The sequence below is a fragment of the Raphanus sativus genome, unplaced genomic scaffold (assembly GCF_000801105.2).
Source record: "Raphanus sativus cultivar WK10039 unplaced genomic scaffold, ASM80110v3 Scaffold1504, whole genome shotgun sequence".
Classification (NCBI taxonomy): domain Eukaryota; kingdom Viridiplantae; phylum Streptophyta; class Magnoliopsida; order Brassicales; family Brassicaceae; genus Raphanus; species Raphanus sativus.
The window spans coordinates 1-21,659 of NW_026616814.1; the positions used below are offsets into that span (position 1 = coordinate 1).

Below are 21,659 nucleotides of genomic sequence, written 5' to 3' on the forward strand. Positions count from 1 at the left end.
ATACAAAATCAATGATAAAAATCGTTAACAAAACCGAGTCCAATTAAAACCGAACCAAACTATTGATGTAATTTATCATCTATCTTGTTTTGGATTTGATGGGACAAAGATGCGTAGCATGGCTGTTTGAAGTGCCTGGGCACCAGATGCTAATGAGCATATCTCTTCCATCTTTGGGTTGAAAAAAAGATTGACGAAGAGGAAAGGAGACTAAAAATGTACAAAGAAATTAACTCTTCTAATTCACTGGATCTGCATCTGATAGAAAACTACATCGTTTACTTTAGGATATATATTGGTTCTTGACAAAAGTGATATGCATTATTTGTTGAACTCAGGCCGAAATGTTTAAGAGAGGTTAGCTTTTCTTTTATCAATTTCATGTGATGTTAAGATAATGGGTTCTGCATTTGCTCAGGCCCAGATTGCATGATGCTTCCTCCCTCCATCGCCCATTGATTGATAAGGCCTATAGAGAAAACGTGGGGGGGGGGGGGGGGTTCATAAAGCCCAATTATTAATTTAAGCTGAGAAAACAGTCAAGTAGAGTTTAGCCGGACATCTGAACGCATAATCTTATCTCATATGACCCTCCTCATTTAACTCTCTTTTAAATTTACCGAGTAGAAACTCGAGTCATGCTCAAGTAAAATTCTTATAAATGTGTTTAGAAATAAACAATTGTCCATGAAAAAAAGGAGTGGTCATAAAAGTCCAAGGTAAAAGCTGGCCTCCATTCCACTTCTACACTGTGAGAAAAGAGAGAAGAAAAATAAAAAGGAGAAAGATTTGGAAATTAAGGAAGAAACTGGAGAGTAGCTAGTAATGCCTTCTCATTCTGGAGATGACAATGTTCTTCAAGTTCTCATCAAGAACTTCGATGTTCTTGCTCTGTATGTCTCTTTGACTCTTTCCACTTCTCTTGTCTTTACAGATCTTTATCTTGTTTTCTTTTAAGATTGTTAATTAGATCGTATCTTGTTTCCTTAGTTTTTCATTTCTACTGAGTTCAACTACATTGTCTATGTTCTTGATCCAGTTTGAAAGAGAAAACCATCTTTAGTTTTTTTTTTACTGATTTATAGAGTTTAGTTCTGTGTTTAAATTTTATTTGAAAGTTTAAACTTGCTTTATTTCTGTTTATGCAGCCCATTGGTCGCTCTCGTCTACCCTCTGTAAGTGAAATCTCTCTCCATATAATTTAGTGTGTTACTAATTAACTGGGGTAATTAAAAGATTAAATTGATAGCAAAACTCACATTTAAGCTAATTTTCTGTGTTAGATGGGTAACTAAAAGATTTAATTGATAGCAACACTCCCTTTTAAGCTAATTTTGTGTGTTAATTGAGGTAATAGATTTTTTTAATTGATAGTAAAACTCATTTTAAAGCTAATCTTTCATCCAGATTGATATGACATGAGCACTTAGAATCCAAAGCACGAGGCAGTATGCTTTTGGAGTGTTTAACTACTTTATTAGTATATTAGATAATGTGTTAGAATAATTAATTATGGTGGCAAAAAATTAACAGGTATGCATCAGTGAAAGCAATAGAGACAAAATCATTAGCAGAAGACGAGCAATGGCTCACATACTGGGTTCTCTACGCAATCATCTCCCTCTTCGAACTCATTTTCTCCAAACTTCTCGAATTGTTAGTTCTGTAACGTTACTATTATTATTATTTGTCGAGCACACTATTTTTATGCTAGTGCAAACCATTTAGCTTGTGCTTACAAACTTCGGTCATATAATAAATAATCAAATCTCTACTTCTAATAAAGGTTTCCGATATGGCCGTTCTTGAAGCTGGTGGGGATATGCTGGCTAGTGCTGCCACAGTTTAACGGAGCAGAACATGTCTACAGACATTTCATCAGGCCATTCTACATGAACCCTCAAAGAGCTTCCACCAATATTTGGTACGTTCCTCAGAAGAAGCTCAACTTCTTTCCGAAACGTGACGACGACGATATCCTCACTGCTGCTGAGAAGTACATGGAGAAACACGGCACCGACGCATTTGAACGAATGATCGTCAGGGTAAAATTCAAAATAAATAAACATGTCGTATGGTTGGTTGTTTATGTTTAAATGTTTAATGAATGTGGTTTTTATGATGCAGAAGGATAGTTATGAAAGAGGGAGGAGAGGAGGAGGAGGAGGAGGAGGAAGCAATAACTACATGATCTTTGATGATGATTATAGGTACTAAGTTTACCAAGTTCTGGTCGTTTTGATCGGTCACTGATCTGATCATAAAACTGTTTGGTTACATTATTCAGTTTGTAAGCTGGGCTGTGTGACTTTTGTTTATCTCTATTGACTTTAATAATTGTCAGGATTATGTCTGAGTATCATCCTTATGTAGGTGTTAACATGTTTTGTATTAGTAATAGAAATCTGCCATTTTATAGTTTTAAAGAAAAGCCAATGACATATCATAAGGTCGAATAAACTAAACCCAAATGCTCATATAAGTTCTTGAATCTCAAAGTAGAACAGAACACAAAGAGTTCTTTTTAAAACAAAAAGAACTAAAATACTGAAAAGTGCTTAGACGTCAAAACAAAATTCAAAAGCTTTGAAGGTTATGTTTAAGACCTTGGCTTCTCCTTCTTGCCCTTGTAGAGAGCAGAGAGTGAAACACCAGCAACCTTGACGACCTTGTACCTTACTCCAGGAATATCTCCAACAGCATGACCCTTACGCCCAAATCCAGAGATCAACACCTCGTCCTACAAACATCATAACACAAAAAAAAAATGATTTCAACCTTTGACAAAAAAAAAGAATTCATAATTGGTTACAAAGTCTTTTTTTTTATAATTATTATTAGACTTTACATTTGGCTCAATGAGGTTCAAACAACCATCGTTGGGGACAAAAGCAGTAACTTTCTTTCCATTCTTGACAAGCTGTACTCTAACACACTTACGGATAGCAGAGTTTGGCTGCTTAGCCTCCATTCCTCTGGAATAATCAAACCACAAAGACTCTCACTCGATCATCAATACTAAAAAATAAAAATAAAGCAGATAAATAAATGTTCCTTTTTATATAGATAGCTCTTACATGAGCTCAAGGACGATTCCTTTGGCGTGAGAAGATCCAGCCAAAGGCTTATTCCATTCATTTCCTAGGTGAGCCTTCTTGTAGCTCTTGTCTGACCACCTCTGTTTTTTCCTATGCACTTTTTGAACACGTGCAGATACCATACCCCTTGTCTTTCTGTATCATATCATCACACCATAGAATGCAACATCAAAAAGACCAGAAAAATATATATCAAATCTTCATCTCAGCATGATTCATGACTCCACACACAAAATAACCAAATTCAAGTTTATATTATCATAAAATAGAAAGCTTTCATAAAACTTACACACAATCCAATCATCAAACTTAACACACTAAATCTCCTTATTAACTCTTATATCTTTAGATTAAAATTTCTCAAACCAAGAAAACAAGCAATCAACATACATCTCCATAAACAAACACGCACTGATGCAGAATCTTCTATATAATTCAATGATAAACTAGAAATTACAATAACAAAAAAAAAAATCAATAGAAACACTAAAAGAACAAACAGTACCCCATGTTTGTGGATGGAGAAGAAGATTGACAGCAACGATGCTTTTGCAACACGCAAACAATATGAGATAAAAAAACTTTGCAGCTGCTGAAAACCCTAAACAGAGTTGCTAGTGCGGCTTCTCATTTATAATAAACACACAGAAAAAGAGACTTTGGCACCAAGCTATCTACCAGTGGGCCGTTTCACAATCAAATACAGGCCCATCAGACCCAGTTTAATTTTATTACAGGCCCGGCTCCATTTTCACTTCACGAACTCGTATACTCGCAGGCAAAGCGCGTGAATGTTACGTCTCTATCTATCTTCTTTGTCAATTTCGTCAACGACGACGATCATCCAAACTTATCTTTCTCATTTGCTCTTCTTCTCCTCACCAACTTCTTCGCATCAGAGGTTCGTTAACACTTTCTCCGTTTCATCTTTGCTTTGATCTTTTTTGACTTCACACGTTACTCTGTTTAGTCAAAGCTTCGATCTTTGCTTTTTAATAATCTTCTTCTCTTCGAAAGGCTCCAACTTTACTGAATTCAGCTGATGGGTTTCTCAATCTGTTGTTGCAGATTCTAATCATGGCGACGACGCTATTCAATGCCTCTTGCAGCTTCCCGTCGATCAAAGTAATCGATTGCAAGAGCTACGTCGGTCTCAGATCGAATGTGAATCAAGTCCGAGTCGCTTCTCTTCCGGTTGCAACTTCTCAGCGACGCTCTCTTGTCGTGAGAGCCAGCAACGGACACGCCAAGAAGCTTGGAAGGAGCGACGCTGAGTGTGAAGCAGACGTTGCTGCAGGCAACGTTCCTGAAGCTCCTCCGGTTCCACCTAAACCGGTTGCTCCGGCTGGTACGCCGGTTATTCAGCCTCTCGTGAGTATTCGAATCCCCCGTAGGTTCCTTACATATGATTCTTACATTAATTACCTTTTGGTTTACGTTAGAAACCATTACATTGTTGTTATGTCTTAATGTGATGAACACTCTGTTTAGCTTAAAGTTTGAAGCTTTAAGAGAGTTTTTGGTTTTAGTTCTTCTGAATGTAACTTGTGGGTTTCAGAATCTAAACAGAAGGCCACGGCGTAACCGTGCTTCTCCTACAGTGAGAGCTGCTTTCCAGGAAACTGACATCTCCCCTGCTAATTTTGTCTACCCACTTTTCATTCATGAAGGTTGCTTTCTTTCTCTTGTTTTATCTGACACATTGTCTCTGGTCTCTATTGTCTTAAGAAATTCTTATGTGTGTTTTTGGAGTCTGGCAGGTGAGGAGGACACGCCTATTGGAGCTATGCCCGGTTGCTACAGGCTTGGCTGGAGGCATGGCCTTTTACAAGAGGTTTGGCCTCCTCTGTGTTTTGATTTTGCTTCCTTTTATATGTTAGTTCTTTGGGAGGAGAAATAATTAAAATGAGTTTTCTTTTTGCAAACAGGTTGCAAAGGCTAGAGCTGTTGGTGTCAACAGCATCGTGTTGTTTCCCAAAGTCCCCGAGGCTTTGAAGGTTTCATACTTCTCTTCTATACGCATACATATGTTCTTGACCTGTTTATTGAACTCTTATGGTATATGGCTTTCATTTTGTAGAATCCGACAGGAGACGAGGCATACAATGACAATGGTCTTGTGCCTCGAACTATTCGTCTTCTCAAAGACAAGTATCCTGATCTTGTAAGATCTGTAAATCTTAGTTTGTTAGATATAACTGGAGATGAAAATATAGGATAATCTTGGTAATCAATGTTCTTTTGTTTTTATCTCTTAGATTATCTACACTGATGTTGCTCTGGATCCCTACTCATCTGATGGTCACGATGGTATAGTCAGAGAAGATGGTAAGTATTCTTTAACCTAGCGTTCTTCTGTTATGTCTTTAATCGGAGCTGTGATACATATTTTTATCTCATGTAGGTGTAATAATGAACGATGAAACTGTTCATCAGCTATGTAAGCAAGCTGTTTCTCAGGCCCGAGCTGGAGCGGATGTTGTTAGTCCGAGTGATATGATGGATGGTCGAGTAGGCGCGATCCGTGCAGCTCTAGATGCTGAAGGCTTTCAGAACGTCTCCATCATGTCTTACACCGCAAAGTATGGACCCTTTTTTTTTGGAGCATTTTTACTTTGTTTGTTCTGTCTGATAACTCCGGTGTATGAACCAAACCAACAGGTACGCAAGTTCGTTCTACGGCCCCTTCCGTGAAGCTTTGGACTCAAACCCACGTTTTGGGGACAAGAAAACGTGAGTAGCAAACAATCTGTTTGTCAAGTTTGCATCTTTGTTTGTATATTTAACAAATTTTGGGTTCTTTTTGGACAAAAGTTATCAGATGAACCCGGCTAATTATAGAGAGGCTTTGATTGAGGCTCGTGAAGATGAGGCTGAAGGAGCCGACATTCTCCTGGTAAGAAATCTCATTTGATCAGTCTTCAGTAAAACATGTGAAGAGTTTGGTAACAACATGGAGTGTTTGGTTTACAGGTGAAGCCAGGTCTCCCATATTTGGACATCATTCGGCTTCTCAGGGACAAATCTCCCTTGCCTATTGCTGCATACCAAGTAAGTACTATCCTCATCTTTACCATCAACACTATCAGTCTGTCTCTCAGTTTTTTTTTTGTTGAGTTTGATCACTTTCCATGATGGATCTTCAGGTGTCTGGGGAGTACTCGATGATCAAAGCTGGGGGAGTCCTGAAGATGATCGATGAGGAGAAAGTGATGATGGAGTCGCTCATGTGCTTACGCAGAGCTGGTGCTGACATCATCCTCACCTACTTTGCTCTTCAAGCTGCTACTTACCTATGCAACCAGAGGCGGTAGTAGAAGAGACAGAGAGAGATAAGAGAGTTTACTGGTTTGCATTTGAGTATTAACCATTTGAGCAATCATGATTTTTTGCCTTGTACTACTTTTCCCTTGCAAATCTCATGTCCTGATCCAACTTTGTTTGGTCATGTTTCTTTGTATCACAAATGTGTTCCTCATTGATTTCTATTTAGAAGCATTGTTCTGAGTTTTGTAAGGTTGGCTCTTATATTATTTTTTTGCTTGCTGAAGTACTTGTTACTGTGCATTTTCAGTTAGCAATCGACATGGTTTATAAATGTTTTTTTTTTTATCAATTAATTTGATCCCTACACGAGTTATTTATTTGCTTCGTTTCACAAGCTCGCAAAAACAGGTAACTGAATCAAACCAAACTATCCGGGTTATTGGTTTGGTTCAGTTTAAAACTAAACCAAACCATTCAGATTGAATAAAATATGAATCAATTAGGTTATGTAAGAAATAAATATGGTACCGTTTAACTTATAGGTTTGGTTTTCTGCCCATCCTAACTGAACTTTATCTTTAGTTAAAACAAGTTAAATAATGTCATAAGAGTGAACCCTTTTGATTTTAATTTTGATGAATGTGTACAAATAATATATTAGTCTTACAATAATTTAAACTATAATACAAAACATCAAATGTGTTATTGATGAGGATGGATTTATGATTTATCAACCCTTAGTGTAAACACACACAATGCCGACCAAAAAAAAAGAAGGAAACACACACACACATTGACAACAAGTTTGGCGACGAATAAAATAAAAAAAAACGGTAAAGACGAAACAAAACTCGTGTCTACATTGGATCTTAACGTCCAAGTCAAAGACGTATCAAAAAGTCCAATGGGCCTTCAAGCTAATCACTTACGTCTGCTAAGTTCTAGGGTTTCCTCATCGTCCCTCCTATAAAAACAACATTTCTAGGGTTTTTTCATCACTACCGCCGAACCAAACCAACAAGATGGGACGAAGTAAGTCTTCTCTTTCAATTCTCAATTCGAATATTAGCTCAATCTTAGATCCTTGAATCCGTATCTGTTTCCCTAGTCTCTCTGATTAGATTCGTTTCCAATCGATTTTGAAATGTGTGTTTAACAGGACCAGCGAGATGCTACCGTCAGATCAAGGGCAAACCCTACCCGAAATCCCGCTACTGCCGTGGTGTCCCCGACCCGAAGATCCGAATCTACGACGTCGGGATGAAGAAAAAGGGAGTCGACGAGTTCCCCTTCTGCGTCCACCTCGTCTCCTGGGAGAAGGAGAACGTCTCCAGCGAAGCCCTCGAGGCCGCTCGTATCGCCTGCAACAAGTACATGGTCAAATCCGCCGGGAAAGACGCCTTCCATCTGAGGATTAGGGTTCATCCTTTCCATGTTTTGCGTATCAACAAGATGCTTTCGTGCGCCGGAGCTGATAGGCTTCAGACTGGTATGAGAGGTGCGTTCGGGAAGGCGTTGGGGACTTGCGCTAGGGTTGCGATTGGGCAGGTGCTTTTGTCTGTGAGGTGTAAGGATAACCATGGGGCTCATGCTCAGGAGGCTCTTAGGAGGGCTAAGTTTAAGTTCCCTGGTCGTCAGAAGATCATTGTTAGCAGGAAGTGGTATGTCTTTATACTCTTTCTTGTGTTTTGAAGAGATTGCTTACGTGTACATTTGATGTGTTTAGGGGATTCACTAAGTTTAACCGTGCTGACTACACGAGGTTGAGACAGTCGAAGAGGATTGTTCCTGATGGTGTCAATGCCAAGGTTTGTTTTTTCTTTTCTTTTTGTTTTGTGTGTTGTTTGTTTGTTTTTCTTTCGTGATTTGTAATTGTGTTTCTTTGGGTTGTGCAGTTTCTGTCGAACCATGGTCGTTTGGCTAACCGTCAACCTGGAAGCGCCTTCATTTCAGCCACCAGCGATTAAGGATGGAGATGATTTTTGGTTGTAGAACCTATCATCATCATCTAGTTTCTGAATATCTTTTTGTTTTGTTTTGTTTTCGTTGTAACAAGGATCCTATTATGGTTTCATTTTGCTATGACAATTGCTTTAAGTTCAGTTTATGGATTATGTTTTTTTATACTCAAGTTTATCAAGTTCCTTGTCCACTTCTCGTTTCGTTAAGTTGTTCATCTTACGTTCTCATAATTTACATAGAATCATCTTCTTTGATAATTGATAAACTCACTAGTAAGACTTGAGTTGAGTAACTCAGCTCAGAAGATAGAAAAACCATAATGCGTGCGTTTAAATCTGTATGCTTTACAAAACAACCCACTCATGTTTTGTGATGAGTAAATCGCTCATTATATGAACTCTACACACAAACTGACATCTCTATTCTCCTTCATCAGTACGTTGATTTCCGCCATCACCCGTTTGTGTCTCGATAACTATGATCTTATCCATTACGTTGTCGTTTGATCGAGTTCGATCGAAAAGTTAATCCACTGGGCCATAAAATGGATCAAGTAACTACCAAAATCATAACATTGAAGATATGGGCCATCTTGGGCCTGACCCTAAACAGGACTGACAAGTGCTGTTTTAGCAATTGACCCTTGTATAGCTCCTGACTTTTCAGCATCAAAACCTCAAAGAGTGTTTTCGTTTTCTGAATTGAACACTACACCGATCGAGAAACAAACAGAGAGGCGAATCCATTCAAAGTGTCGACATGAGTACAGGTCTGTCTCTTCTCTTCTCCTCGTTATTCTTTTTTTTCTTGCTTTGATTTCTCTAGAATCAAAGAAGTGAAGATGATTTATCTAAGCATATGCTGGTTTTAGGAATCTGTGCATACTAGATTTATGACTTATGAGGTATCTTTGTGCAATTTGTAGCTTGCTAGCTTTTATGTAACCAATCACTGCCTGGTTAATCAGATTTAGTTATAATCTGCGGTTATGTGTTGGGGAGGAGACAAGAGAACTGTGATGCATTTGCTTATAATGCTTAGTTCTGCTAAAACCCTAGATTGAAGGTTTTGTATTCACACAGTTATTAAGCCTTCCTTTGAGTTGACCTTTCTTTAGACCTTACAGACATGTAAAAATGAATTGTTTCATTTTGCCACTAAATGAGAATCAAACTCTCGATCTGAGACTCGTTGTAACGCTCCTGTTGATTAATTTTCTTCTGTGTGGTGGTTAGGTGGAGCATTTGGAGGAAACAGAGGATTGAGACCTATCCCTCCAGAAAAGGGCATTTTCCCTCTGGATCACTTACACGAATGTGATGCGGTATCACTTTTAACAACGGCCTTTCTCTTTGGTCTCCGTTTAATTTATCTTTCGTTATTATCTCTCAGTTATTCACTTAGCATTCTGTTTTTTTTTTTCCTTTTTAGGAGAAGAAAGAATATCTAGGCTGTCTCAAGTCTTCAGGTAACAAATCTGAGCAATGCAGACATCTCTCCAAGAAATATCTCCAGTGTCGAATGGCCAAGTGAGTCCCTTTTTACTCCCTTTCAGTTTTATCTACTTCTCCTAAGCTTTAGGATTTAAAAACGTTTTTAAGGTAGCGTTGGGGTTAGGAGTTAAATCCTGAGACTTATTGCTTATTCTACAGGAACTTGATGGCAAAGCAGGATATGTCTGAACTTGGATTTAGTGGTGTTAAAGAATTGGATTCCACTGAAGATAAGAATAAAGAAAGTATCGAACATTGAAGACTGGACCAAACTTCGAACCTCTTTTTTTTTGTGATTTGTCATTGATTCTACTCGAGTCACATCTTCAAAAGTATAGGTTAGAACATTACTTCCTCATAAAACCAAACTATTCATACACACTGTTTTTCAGCTTTCACCATTTCTCATCGTTACAGATGATGGTATACGTATCTGTGATTTTTGTGTGAACTAAAAGCATTCCCATTATTATAGAATCATACCAAAGCAAAAGGAGTATAAAATATCGTTGTTGGCCCATATGCGTCTGATGCCTCTTTGGGCCAACGAATATTAGTTCTTAGGCTTATGGAATATTTTTTGCTCATGTTATATCTTTTTTTATAACACTTTGGTTTTATTAATATCAACAGAAGATTAACAAAGTATCAGATTTCATACATACAACAAATACATTTTTAAGCTGAACATGATGATAAAAGTTAATAACATGATGCTTTCTAACTCATTTTGCAAGATAGATTGATTCGCTAATTTTTCTATTGTTTTTTTCGGTCTTATATAATCTTGTGTTCAGCTATCATCCATTGTGATCCAAAACCTTTTATCACTTAAGAAATCAAAAAGTACGATCCATCTGTTATATCGTTATCTATTCCATACATTCTCGTATAACATGCTTGTTGTAATCTCTATCCAAAACATGAGACACCTTTCATATTAACTTTGATAATCATCCGACTCCATCTTTTTCTACTTCATATCTTCACATACAGGCTTCTCTTTTTCTCCTATTATCCAATAAAGATGAAGAACTATTTAATTCTTCGATAAATTTTTAAATTTAGTCATCAATAATAATTTTAAATATTATCTCATATGATCCAAAGGTTACATTTCAATTGAAGAATAATTTAAAATCCCCAAAAGATTTGAATCCGAAGAAATATCTGAAGTCTTAAATAGTACTAGATGGTAAAGTTCTATCCTATCAATTGCAAAATGATTTATAGGAAATAACGAATAAGTTTGTTCAATTATTGCTTTTCTAAAAGAATTCTAAACCTCGCTTTGTTCCTACCAATTATCATATTTATTTACCCGACAATATATGCTATTTTATGATATTACTAGGTGATTTTTCCGTGCTCATGCACGGATAAATATTTATAAAATAAATATACTATATAATTAATTGTTATTTACTTTTAATTTAAAATTAATTATAATTTTATGCATAATTTATATTATAATATTATATTACTTTAATTAGACGTATTATTAAATATGTTATATTTAGTATATTTTGTTGTTTTTACAGTCGATTTAGTTATCATTTGAGTATATTGGATTGCACCTATTTCTCTAAATTCATTATATATTTTTATATCAAACATATTAAAATTATGATAATTTTCTTATTTGCATTTACGTTGGTTGTTGTCTTAGATATGTAAATATATTTGAGGAAGATTATATATAACTTAAGATATATTTTGCTTATAATAAATAAATAACAAACTAAAGTGTATTTATTCTAAATTACATAAAATATTAATAGTAATACTCTATAGTCTCATGCATATATATAAATTTTACAAATAACTAAATTGTAACAGTTGGTTAATATTTTATTTTCATTTGTAAATATGTTTTGAGTCATTCTATAATTACATTAAGAAAATAAATTATTATCATTAAATTATATATTGTTGTTGTTGTTAAATATATGATTTTAGATATAAGTTGGATTATTCGAGTCACTCATGTTGTGAATATATTGAGTTATATACATTTTTTCAAATTCAAACTAACTATAATTATTTTTATTATAGTTAAGTAAAATCAAAATAATTTTACTTATCATTTAAATGTGCATATATTTTCATAATATTATCAAATTATGGTTTATTTAAAAAAATATTAGAAAATGAAGCGAAAAGCATTAGAAAGTTACATACATAGGTAACTAATACATTTTTGGAAACTCATACATCTCTAAATTTTTTGCTTCATGATGTAACTTGTTATTCTCTATCCATACCAAAAATTTGGATTTATCTTAATCATCAAGGAGATTGACAAAATGGTCTTCTCTCATAATAATATTGTTATATTCATACAACTTCACTTCGTTTTCGAATAAAATTCATGATGTAACTTGTTTTTTTTTGTGAGAGTCTTTCTTCCATCAACACATAAGATTCTGATGTTTCTATGCTTTGAAGATGTCTCATTATGCTATGTGCATAACTTCTTCACTCCTGGGCGCGGGGCAATTACTTGCCAATTTTTGGATACTTGTTATTTGACTTGACTTGTTCAAGTAATTCCATTTATTACTTGTATTTGACTTGCTTGTAACGGGTACTTGTCTTACCAAGTACTTGCAAAAAAAAATTGATACTTGCAAATTATTTGATTTGCCTTGTTACTTGCCAAATTAAATAATTGTCTCTCATTACTTGTAAGATAAACATACAATTACATACAAAAAGATACACATATTTCAAATTTAACATCTAAAAATCATATGAGCTCTCGAAGAAGTAGACAAAAATGAAAATAAACGTTTGAAATATTAAAAACCCACATAAAACTCATTTTCTCGTTTTTTTATGCTCCTTTTTATTTTGATGCTCTATATATTGGCAAAACTAACGGTAAATGTGGATTTTTGATTCTTTTAAAGAAAAATGAGTTTTATTATCTTATCCAATAACAGGTTGTCTAGTATATTAAGATAATATTGATATTATTGTAGTAAAAATGAAAGACAAATATTATTTTGTAAGTAAAAATATTATTTATATAGCAAGTAACGAGTAACGAGGCAAATACCAAAAACCTTAACGATCCTTGATACTTGCCTTGTTCTTGCAAGTAGTGAACTTCTTTGCCTTCTTACTTGCCTTGCCAATGTCAAGTACTTGCCTTTTCAAGGCGAATACGGATCAAGTCACAAGTATAAGGCGGGTATCGAGTACTGATGCCCAGCCCTAAACTTCTTTATAAAATAAAATGATTATTTAGTTAAAAAAATTTGATGCAGCGTTGAAACATGTTGAAACGTGAACTTACTGTATCTTGTAGTCAAACTTTTCATGTGTTGGCCATGTGTATCAAATAACTTCAATAGAACAGGGTGCAAGAAATACTTTGGCAATTTTAAACTATTTAGTCTCTGTTGAATAGGTTTTCTTGTCCGTCAAACATATGATGATTATATAGATGTAATCACGAGTAAACATATTAGGGTTCCGAGGTTTGATTTTGCCTAATCACGTTAAACATGAGCCATGTCATATTTTAAAGTGTGCCATGTTATATTCTAGAAATAATTTTAGGGATTTAGGTATTCACAAGCCATATCATCTTATTTACAAGCCATGTCATCTATTAAAGTGTGCCATGTCATAATTTTTTTGGTGAGAGTCTTTGTAGAGATGACATGTAAGCAAAATTTAAAAAATCACTTCTCAAATATAGTCTAGAAGATTCTAATTGTTTCAAGAAAAGAAACCACGTAGTTTTAGATTTTGCAAATAATCATCTAATTCCAACCCAAAAAATATATCTACACCTAATTAGCCGGTTAAGGCCAAAATGAAAAACGCCATACATTTTAGTTTCAGATATTATTTTATAAATGCAAAGCCTGCTTCAGTTCACATTAAATACTTGTTTGGTTTATGCCAAAGTCACAAACGACAGCTTCAAAGCCAAAGTCAAGTTGATATTCCCCTTCTTTGATTTAGATCTAAACTATATAATACAATCCAACTTTTCAAAATTGTCGCCTTTGATCGAAATCGAATATATAAGCATGCATGGACTTTATAAGCGTTGATTGTTTCAACAACGTAATACTTTACAAGAAAAACCGATTACTTTCACGCAGTTTTTTAAAAATCAAATACAAATTATTTAACATATTCTATATAAACTAAATAATATAATAAAAATAATGTGAAAGTCAAATTTCTAAAATTAAATAAAGTATTTGTGGTAAAATCAACTATTTTACTATTTTACTACTAATCAACCTTTTAAAGATTATTGATGATCAAGGCGAGTTGTTTTCAGTCTTGATGGACATGTTTCTTTGGACTTTTTTTTCGTTTTTTTTTTGTAACACTAGACCCTTTTTTTTTAATTGTGGTTCTATGCAGTTTTCAGTAAGATTGTGGTAAAGCTTGCAGTTGTCATAACGGCAGCGAAGTTTTAAATATTTTTTTGTAAAAGAGAAAGTTTTTAGTTATTCACTTATAAATTCCTTTTAATTTCTTTTGTGTAAAGATAATAAAAACTTGTGTAGAGAGCTAGAGTCGCTAAAAACAAGATATAGAACTTGGTTGATATAAGCTCTTCCACTAATAAGGTAGGGATGCTCAGATGCATCGACCAAAATTTCATAGTATTAACTATTAACTTAACAAAAGCCAAAAAAGTTTAGGTTGATATGTTTGTTATTTTCTTCTATTTCAAATAAATTTAAATCATGCTTTGTTGGGATTCGAGACTACTTCAGAGACTACCTCAGGAACTACGTCAGCAAATACTTCAGAGACTTCGTCAGGATTTGGTGATGGAAATCAAACAAGATCGCATAACTTAAACCAAGACAAGGACATCATATTAGGAAAAGGAAATATCACTTTATTCAAGGTGATAGGTTCCTGGAAATATTACTTTCATGGAGATATGGAAGTTGTAAGTATTTTGGAATATTTCCTAATAGGTTTATGGAAAGGGGTGAATGTCCTAATCCAACTAGGTTAATGTAATAAACTCCTACTATATAAGAGGAGCTCGTGTGCACTCTTCTCTATAACCTGGCAAGGTCCGAAAGGTCCAAAAGTGACCAAGCAAGCCGGCTTGTGGCTTGTGAGAGAGAGAGAGAGGTGCTATGTCTTTGTACTTGAGATTATAGTGAATTGCCTCATTGCCAGGCCCCAGGGACGTAACCACGTTTAGGTGAACCCTGGGATATCAATACTGGTGTCTATCTTCTATGTTTATTCCGTGTTCTTCTTCTGTTCTCCATAGATCTACAAATTCATACTTTCTAACGTACTACGACAAGTGCATCAGAAAGTGCTTCAGTGAGTTTGTGTGGTGAGTTTTCCCAACAAAGTGGTATCAGAGCTTTAGGTGGTGTTCTCAATGTCTACTAAAGTAAGAATTGAGGTGGAGCGGTTCGATGGGAAGGGAGATTTCTCATTGTGGAAGAAGAGGATGCTTACGCATCTGTCTGTCCTTGTTTAAAGGATGTAGTAGAAGAGTCCGGGTCACCTTCTGTCTCAGCGATGAAGAAAGATGAAGACGAGGATGTTTACAGGGAGCGGTTGGTGAAAGAGGAAGCTGGAAGGCTTGGAAGATCAGAGACGGTGATGAATCTGATCAGTCTCAGTGTGGGAGATCATGTGTTAAGGAAGAACGAGTTGTGTACTTCAACGGCTTCTTCATGGTCTATGCTGGAGATGTTATTTCTTTCCAAGACTCTACTGGATATAATTCACTTGCATCACATATCATATATCTTCAAGATGGTTGATACTCGGAGTATGAGAAGATCAATGGCTTCTGGAAGATGGTGTCTTACCTGTCAAGCGTGAATGTAACTGTGTCAGAGGAGGTGCAAAGACGATTCTGTTATTTGAATCTGCTACCTTCACAGTTCGGCTCTCTCAAGGAAACGCTTAAGTACGGCAAGGATGTTTTGTCGTTGTAAGAGGTGACGGTGCTGCAAGGTCTAAAGATCAAGATCTTTAAACCTCTAGGGTTTCACATGATGATGGTGAAGGATATTATGCTAGAGGCGAGTCTGAGAAAAAGATCTTGTGAGGATTGATATGGTCGGTTCTAGATCAAGCTCAGGATCTAGAATTACCTGCTGGTTCTGCGAGAAGCAGGGGAACACCAGGAATAACTGTTATGTTACAAAGAAGAAGTATGACAAAGAAGCTGAAGTAGTGGGTGTGATAGATCCTGGTCCAGAGGGTGATGCACTATCGGTAACAGATACGCAGCGTCATGATAAGTGGGTGATTGGTTCTGGATGTTCTTACTACAGGACGTGTAGGAGGGATTGTTTTCACATGGTTCAAGAGCTGACTTCAAGGAAAGTACTTCTTGGTAATGTTTGCGCGGTAGGAGTGCAATGGATTCGTACAATCAACAAAGCTTATGGAGGCTCGGTTAAGACACTGGAATCTCGGTTTATTAAGCTTTGAGCATAGTGACAGACGTGGGAAGACTAAGTTTTACAAGCATGGTAAGCTAGCTCTTCAAGGAACTGTGTCTCAGTCATTGTACCTGTTAGATGGAGAAACTGCATCAGGTGAAATATATAGCAGTGGCAGAAAGAAACCATCTATGGATGATACAGTCTTGTGGCATAGACGTCTTGAGCACATGAGTATGAAGAATCTACAGATTCTTGCCCTAGAAGGGGGTGATCGATAAGGAGGACGATTGGAGTTTTGGAGTTCTGTGAGAGTTTTGGGAAACATGATACATGTAAAGCTCTCAGGTATGTACATGCGGTTTTGTGTGTGGATCTCCAAATGTAACTTCAAGTCTGGTGTGGATGTTATCCTCAAGGTGACCTTGCGAATGGTACCACGTGATCTTGTTGTCGAAAGTCTTCTTAACCAAGGGAGTTAAGCGGCGTGTTCCGTTGGTACAGACGGCGGTGCAAGATGGGTATTGAGTATTTTTGCTGGAAGGTTGAAGAATCACTGGTTTAGGTGGTCCTTGTTTTAGGAGGGTGGTTATAATACTGTAATCCACGGTTTTATATTATTGATGAGGACACTACGTCAGACCAGAAGTTGAGACTTCAGGTGGAGCTGTTGACGAAACGGCTGATATAGTTGCTGACGTAGATGTTGAACAAGGTGACGCTGCATCAGACCGGAAGTTGAGACTTCAGGTGGAGCTGTTGACGAAAACAGCTGACATAGCTGTTGATGCAGATGTTGAGCAAGGTGAAAGTCTTGAAGGATGTCAGTTAGGAATGGACAGAGTATGAAGAAGAACAGTGCCACCTGCACAGTACTCTGAATCCAAGGATGTAACAGGTTTTATGCTATATGTAGCTGATGAGGTATGTGTTGAAGAACCTCGAGACAATCATGGAGCGATAAGCAGCAAAAATAATTGGTCAATGGGATGAATCATGGGGGTGAAGAGATGACTTCACTGGATAAGAACCAAACCTAAAAGCTTGTGAGAAGGCCTGAGAAGCGTGAAGCGATTGGCTGCAAGTGGATGTGTTAAATTGGAGTCTGGTACAACTGGTGTTGAGAAGCCTGGATTCGAGGTTTGGTTAAGTTGCAAAGGGATATTCTCAGAGAAAGGGAATTGATTATCAAGATGTGTTTTCACCCATCGTGAGACATGTATCTGTGAGGTTTTATGCTACATAGAACTTTGACTTTGAGCAACTTGGTGTAAACCAGCCTTTCTTCATGGAGTATTTGAAGAATGGATTTACATGAAGCAACCAGAAGGATTTCAGCTTGATGGAAGAGAAGATCACGTGTCTCTACTTCATAAGAGGAGTGTGTCAACACCTGCTGGTGTACACTTCTGAGCGTCTGCTGTAGTAGATGATGAAGCAGAGATGAATGGATGATATTCCATGTACAAGGAGTGATCTATTATATGGGTTGGTTAGAAGGTTTATGAGTAAGCCTAGAATGGTTCATTGGACTGCGTGGGAGTTGAGATACTTCACGGGAACACAAGATCAGACTATGCTTCAGAGAAGAATGAAGTGTTTATAGTTGAAGGATTTTGTGATTCGGATATTTGCCTCCTGTTTTGGACAAAAGATTGTTGATCTCGAATTATGTTTACAAGGCTGGTGGGAATACAATCAGCTGGAGATCAAGACTACAAACTGTAGTGACTCTGTCAACGACTAAAGCAGAGTGTATGGCGCTGGTTGGAGGTGTCATAGTAGTGGCGCTGGTAGGAGGTGTCATAGAAGGAATGTGGTTAAAAGTGACTTAGTGTAAGAGCTTGGATTCAAGCAAGACACGGTGGTGATATCGTGTGACTCTCAACGTTCATTGTTTCCAGTAAAGAACAATGTGGATCGTGAGAAGGCTAAGCACGTCAGAGAAGGTGTACTTCATCAAGGATATCGCTCAAGGTGATGCAAGTGTGTAGAAGTTAATACTTCAAGGGATCCTGCTGATATTGTAACCAAGGTGGTTCCTGAGTTTGAGAAAGCTGTTAAATTTCTTGGGATGGTCGAGGAGCATCGACTTCATCTGGCAAAGCACGAGTTTGCTTAACCTAAGTAGTGGATCATGTTTGATGTCATCAAGGTGGAGTTTGTTGGGATTCGAGACTACGTCAGAGACTACCTCGGAACTACGTCAGCGAATACTTCAGGACTTCGTCAGGTTGGTGATGGAAATCAAACAAGATCGCATAACTTAAACTAAGACAAGGACTCATATTAGGAAAGGAAATATCACTTTATTCAGGTGATAGGTTCCTGGAAATATTACTTTCATGGAGATATGGAAGTGTAAGTATTTTGGAATATTTCCTAATAGGTTTATGGAAAGGGGTGAATGTCCTAATCCAACTAGGTTAATGTAATAAACTCCTACTATATAAGAGGAGCTCGTGTGCACTCTTCTCTTAACCTGGGCAAGGTCCGAAAGGTCCAAAAATGACCAAGCAAGCCGGCTTGTGGCTTGTGAGAGAGAGAGAGAGGTGCTATGTCTTTGTACTTGAGATATAGTGAATTGCCTCATTGCCAGGCCCCAGGGACGTAACCACGTTTAGGTGAACCCTGGATATCAATACTGGTGTCTATCTTCTATGTTTTTCCGTGTTCTTCTTCTGTTCTCCATAGATCTACAAATCATACTTTCTAACGTACTACGACAAGTGCATCAGAAAGTGCTTCAGTGAATTTGTGTGGTGAGATTTTCCCAACATGCTTCAATCTTCGTTCAAATTGAATAGATTTCATTGAGCAAATTTTATTTTTGGGAGAAATGATCCTCTATTTGATGCACTATCGCCAAATACTAAAATCCGAAACACGTGACAACTGATGTACGCCAAATAGTAGATGTAGCGTTATATATAATTATCAGCAAAGTTAAGGTACAACGAACATAATAGATGTTTTCGTTTTACATATAAATGTAAAAGCTATCAAGAAAATTAATAAATTTTATTTTTATTCATAATGTGGAGATCTTTATACATACCACATGGTAGGTGATCAATGAACTTATTAAATGCTTATGTAAAAACAGAATTATTAAAAACTTAACACGAATATTTGGAGGAATTTCTTTGAAGAACGAGATGAAGTCATGGAACACAATGGGGTCCGAAATGGGACCGGTAAAGGCCACTTGAATATGATTGTATTCTTACTTAATTATTTCAATTATAATTGTTAATTAGAGCTTGACCCGCTCGTCCGAGCGGTATTTATTTTTAATTTGTAAGTTAATTTTTGTTTTATATAAATGATATTCATATATTTATAAGTTAAACATATATGTTGTGGTTGATCCGTGAGATCTCACGGATATTTACTTTTACGTTTTTATAAGTATTTTTTGTATAAATGTTATAACATATGTAATGAATCAGTTGAAATAGTTGAGGTCTATGTTTCCTATATTTAGTTGTCTGCATAAATCAATAGTATTGATGATATTACTGTGAATATAATATTTTTTGTTTAGCTAGATTATAGATGTATTATCTAAATGCTAATCTATCGTATATGGTTTCATTTAGAATATTGATAGCATAGAGTTGTCAGAAAAAGATAGCATAGATTATTGAAAATAGTTTAGTCCAAATATATAGAAAGATTATGATTTAACTAACAAATGATTGAGTTTTAATAAATATGGAATATTTTTAAATATTTTTGTCATAAAAACTGATTATGTTGTTATTTATGATTTTAAATAAATAGCAAAATTTTGTAACAATAAAATTATTAGTTATGATTTTGAAAAATGCGTGGAGGATATTTTATAATATGGGTAACCTAAAATTTGAGTTGTATATCTATTTAATGCTTTTAAACACATATAAAGAATAATAAATTTGATAAACATTTTTAAAATGCAAAACATATATTTGTGAAAAAGAAGAGTTACGTGGGTGGACATTTGGTGTTAATTTTTATAAGGGTGTAAACCAATTAATCATGAGGTTTGGTAAATACTGTCGAAAAAAATAGTTTCCTGAAGTTAAGTTGGATCAGTGAACAATTCTATTATTTTGGTATAAATGTGTTTAATTGGTTTGGTAAATACTCTCGAGAATAATAGTTTCCTATATTAGCTTTTTTTGGTATAACTGTTTAATTGGTTTCCTATATTAACTCCATGAAAATTAATGACTCAACAGTTTGTTTTATTTTGATTTTTTATTAAAAAAAATAATCTAAGCATAGGTATGTAATTATTGAAAAAAATTTAGGGTTATTTCCAACTTGTACTTCAGTTTTAATAGGTTAGATGGGTCGATGTCTTTTAATAACGTAACAAACAATTTTAAGATAGAAACAACAAAGTATCATTATCATTAGTCCCCTTAGAAATGTTATGAACCAACTAAAGAAAGAGCTAAAAGAATCAAAGAAGACCTGTCAAATTCACATGGAAGGAAAATAAAAAAAATGCAATGATGAAAAATAAAAGAAAATATTCAGCTCTTCTCTTTTTCTATTCTTCATCATATATCCTTCTTTAATTTCCTTTCTATTTCTACCCAACATCTCTTTTTATGCTTCCCTATTTTTCTCTTTTGGACATTTACATGAACAGTTGAGACTGCAGCAACGATATAATAGTTAGCAACTTCATCCTCAAGCTCCAAAGCCCATCACCAAACCCATCTAATAAACTAAACCCATTTATGTAATCCTGATTAGTCTCACTGTTAACTATCTCATAATTACTCCTCTCAGTTTTAGTGTTAGGTATCCCGAGTTCGTCGTCGGAAGCTTCTAAAAGATGCTTCATCACTCTCTCTTTCTCTTTGTCGATTTCGTATTCTTCTTCCTTTGGAACGCACGAAGACGACGAAGAGGAGCGAGAAGAATAAGAGAGAGGGAGGATTCTCAAAAACAGCAGCGTTTTGCTCTCGGTTGAGATTTCTTGCTGAAGTGTGTGTGATTAGGGAAGTTAGTTCACTGTCTGCTTCATTCTGTGCTTCTACATTATCTAAGAGACATTGAACTTCATTGTACGAGGTAGAAGATGAAGAAGCCTTTTGTCTTTTGAATCTTCGCGGGCTTGGTTTCTGTTTCTTGCTCGTCTCTTTGCGTTTCAATAGCGTTGATATTGCTGTTTCTGCCATTTTGTGGGGAGTTTTGAGAGAGAGATGTTACTATTGAAAGGTTTGTTCTAGCTTTTGAATCGTGTGATTTGATGAGAGAGGAGGAGACTAAAAGGATTATATAGAGAAAGGTTGTGGTCAAAGTGAGGTTTCTATCTTTTAACGAAATGTGTTTAAAACATATAGTACTTTTTTGTCAAAAAAAAAGAAAAACATATTTAGTTACTTTATTTGGTTCGTGCATGTCAGGAGAGAGATGTGATCCTTTTACAT

At 35.8% G+C, this 21,659-nt stretch overlaps 5 protein-coding genes and 1 pseudogene across 5 annotated transcripts; 4 read left to right on the top strand and 2 right to left on the bottom strand.

The window, feature by feature from the left end:
• The first annotated feature begins 703 nt into the window (after positions 1-703).
• LOC130504337 (HVA22-like protein c) lies at positions 704-2,418 on the top strand. The gene is made up of 5 exons (XM_056998953.1): positions 704-893; positions 1,149-1,175; positions 1,534-1,656; positions 1,787-2,045; positions 2,128-2,418. The coding sequence occupies exons 1-5, from the start codon at positions 826-828 to the stop codon at positions 2,215-2,217; spliced, it is 567 nt and encodes a 188-aa protein (XP_056854933.1). The 5' UTR covers positions 704-825; the 3' UTR covers positions 2,218-2,418.
• Positions 2,419-2,443: 25 nt separating this feature from the next.
• Positions 2,444-3,740, bottom strand: LOC130504338 (40S ribosomal protein S23-like). Its single transcript, XM_056998954.1, has 4 exons — positions 3,604-3,740; positions 3,078-3,233; positions 2,849-2,975; positions 2,444-2,740 (listed from the first exon to the last, which is right to left on the bottom strand). The coding sequence occupies exons 1-4, from the start codon at positions 3,606-3,608 to the stop codon at positions 2,600-2,602; spliced, it is 429 nt and encodes a 142-aa protein (XP_056854934.1). The 5' UTR covers positions 3,609-3,740; the 3' UTR covers positions 2,444-2,599.
• Positions 3,741-3,902: 162 nt separating this feature from the next.
• LOC108824492 (delta-aminolevulinic acid dehydratase 1, chloroplastic) lies at positions 3,903-6,554 on the top strand. The gene is made up of 12 exons (XM_018597930.2): positions 3,903-3,999; positions 4,167-4,469; positions 4,657-4,768; positions 4,859-4,932; positions 5,027-5,095; positions 5,179-5,262; positions 5,357-5,426; positions 5,503-5,680; positions 5,760-5,831; positions 5,913-5,994; positions 6,072-6,149; positions 6,245-6,554. Exons 2-12 carry the CDS (start codon positions 4,176-4,178, stop codon positions 6,410-6,412), a joined length of 1,281 nt encoding a protein of 426 aa, XP_018453432.2. The 5' UTR covers positions 3,903-3,999; positions 4,167-4,175; the 3' UTR covers positions 6,413-6,554.
• Positions 6,555-7,239: 685 nt separating this feature from the next.
• On the top strand, positions 7,240-8,489 carry LOC130504339 (60S ribosomal protein L10-3-like). The gene is made up of 4 exons (XM_056998955.1): positions 7,240-7,397; positions 7,525-8,026; positions 8,092-8,173; positions 8,261-8,489. Exons 1-4 carry the CDS (start codon positions 7,388-7,390, stop codon positions 8,330-8,332), a joined length of 666 nt encoding a protein of 221 aa, XP_056854935.1. The 5' UTR covers positions 7,240-7,387; the 3' UTR covers positions 8,333-8,489.
• A 507-nt stretch (positions 8,490-8,996) lies between these two features.
• Positions 8,997-10,300, top strand: LOC108826136 (uncharacterized). Its single transcript, XM_018599509.2, has 4 exons — positions 8,997-9,096; positions 9,563-9,651; positions 9,759-9,856; positions 9,980-10,300. Exons 1-4 carry the CDS (start codon positions 9,087-9,089, stop codon positions 10,077-10,079), a joined length of 297 nt encoding a protein of 98 aa, XP_018455011.1. The 5' UTR covers positions 8,997-9,086; the 3' UTR covers positions 10,080-10,300.
• Positions 10,301-20,639: 10,339 nt separating this feature from the next.
• Positions 20,640-21,407, bottom strand: LOC108826073 (uncharacterized; annotated as a pseudogene).
• Positions 21,408-21,659: the final 252 nt, after the last annotated feature.

Coding starts and splice junctions, on each gene's coding strand:
- LOC130504337 (XM_056998953.1), top strand. CDS start 826: ATGCCTTCTCATTCTGGAGATGACAATGTTCTTCAAGTTCTCATCAAG. Junction 1,176..1,533: donor GTCGCTCTCGTCTACCCTCT/GTAAGTGAAATC, acceptor AAAAATTAACAG/GTATGCATCAGTGAAAGCAA. Junction 2,046..2,127: donor TTGAACGAATGATCGTCAGG/GTAAAATTCAAA, acceptor TTTATGATGCAG/AAGGATAGTTATGAAAGAGG.
- LOC130504338 (XM_056998954.1), bottom strand. Junction 2,976..3,077: donor GGAATCGTCCTTGAGCTCAT/GTAAGAGCTATC, acceptor TGATTATTCCAG/AGGAATGGAGGCTAAGCAGC. Junction 2,741..2,848: donor TGAACCTCATTGAGCCAAAT/GTAAAGTCTAAT, acceptor TGATGTTTGTAG/GACGAGGTGTTGATCTCTGG.
- LOC108824492 (XM_018597930.2), top strand. CDS start 4,176: ATGGCGACGACGCTATTCAATGCCTCTTGCAGCTTCCCGTCGATCAAA. Junction 5,832..5,912: donor CGTTTTGGGGACAAGAAAAC/GTGAGTAGCAAA, acceptor TTTGGACAAAAG/TTATCAGATGAACCCGGCTA. Junction 6,150..6,244: donor TGCCTATTGCTGCATACCAA/GTAAGTACTATC, acceptor ATGGATCTTCAG/GTGTCTGGGGAGTACTCGAT.
- LOC130504339 (XM_056998955.1), top strand. Junction 8,027..8,091: donor ATCATTGTTAGCAGGAAGTG/GTATGTCTTTAT, acceptor TGATGTGTTTAG/GGGATTCACTAAGTTTAACC. Junction 8,174..8,260: donor CTGATGGTGTCAATGCCAAG/GTTTGTTTTTTC, acceptor TGGGTTGTGCAG/TTTCTGTCGAACCATGGTCG.
- LOC108826136 (XM_018599509.2), top strand. Junction 9,652..9,758: donor ACTTACACGAATGTGATGCG/GTATCACTTTTA, acceptor TTTCCTTTTTAG/GAGAAGAAAGAATATCTAGG. Junction 9,857..9,979: donor CTCCAGTGTCGAATGGCCAA/GTGAGTCCCTTT, acceptor CTTATTCTACAG/GAACTTGATGGCAAAGCAGG.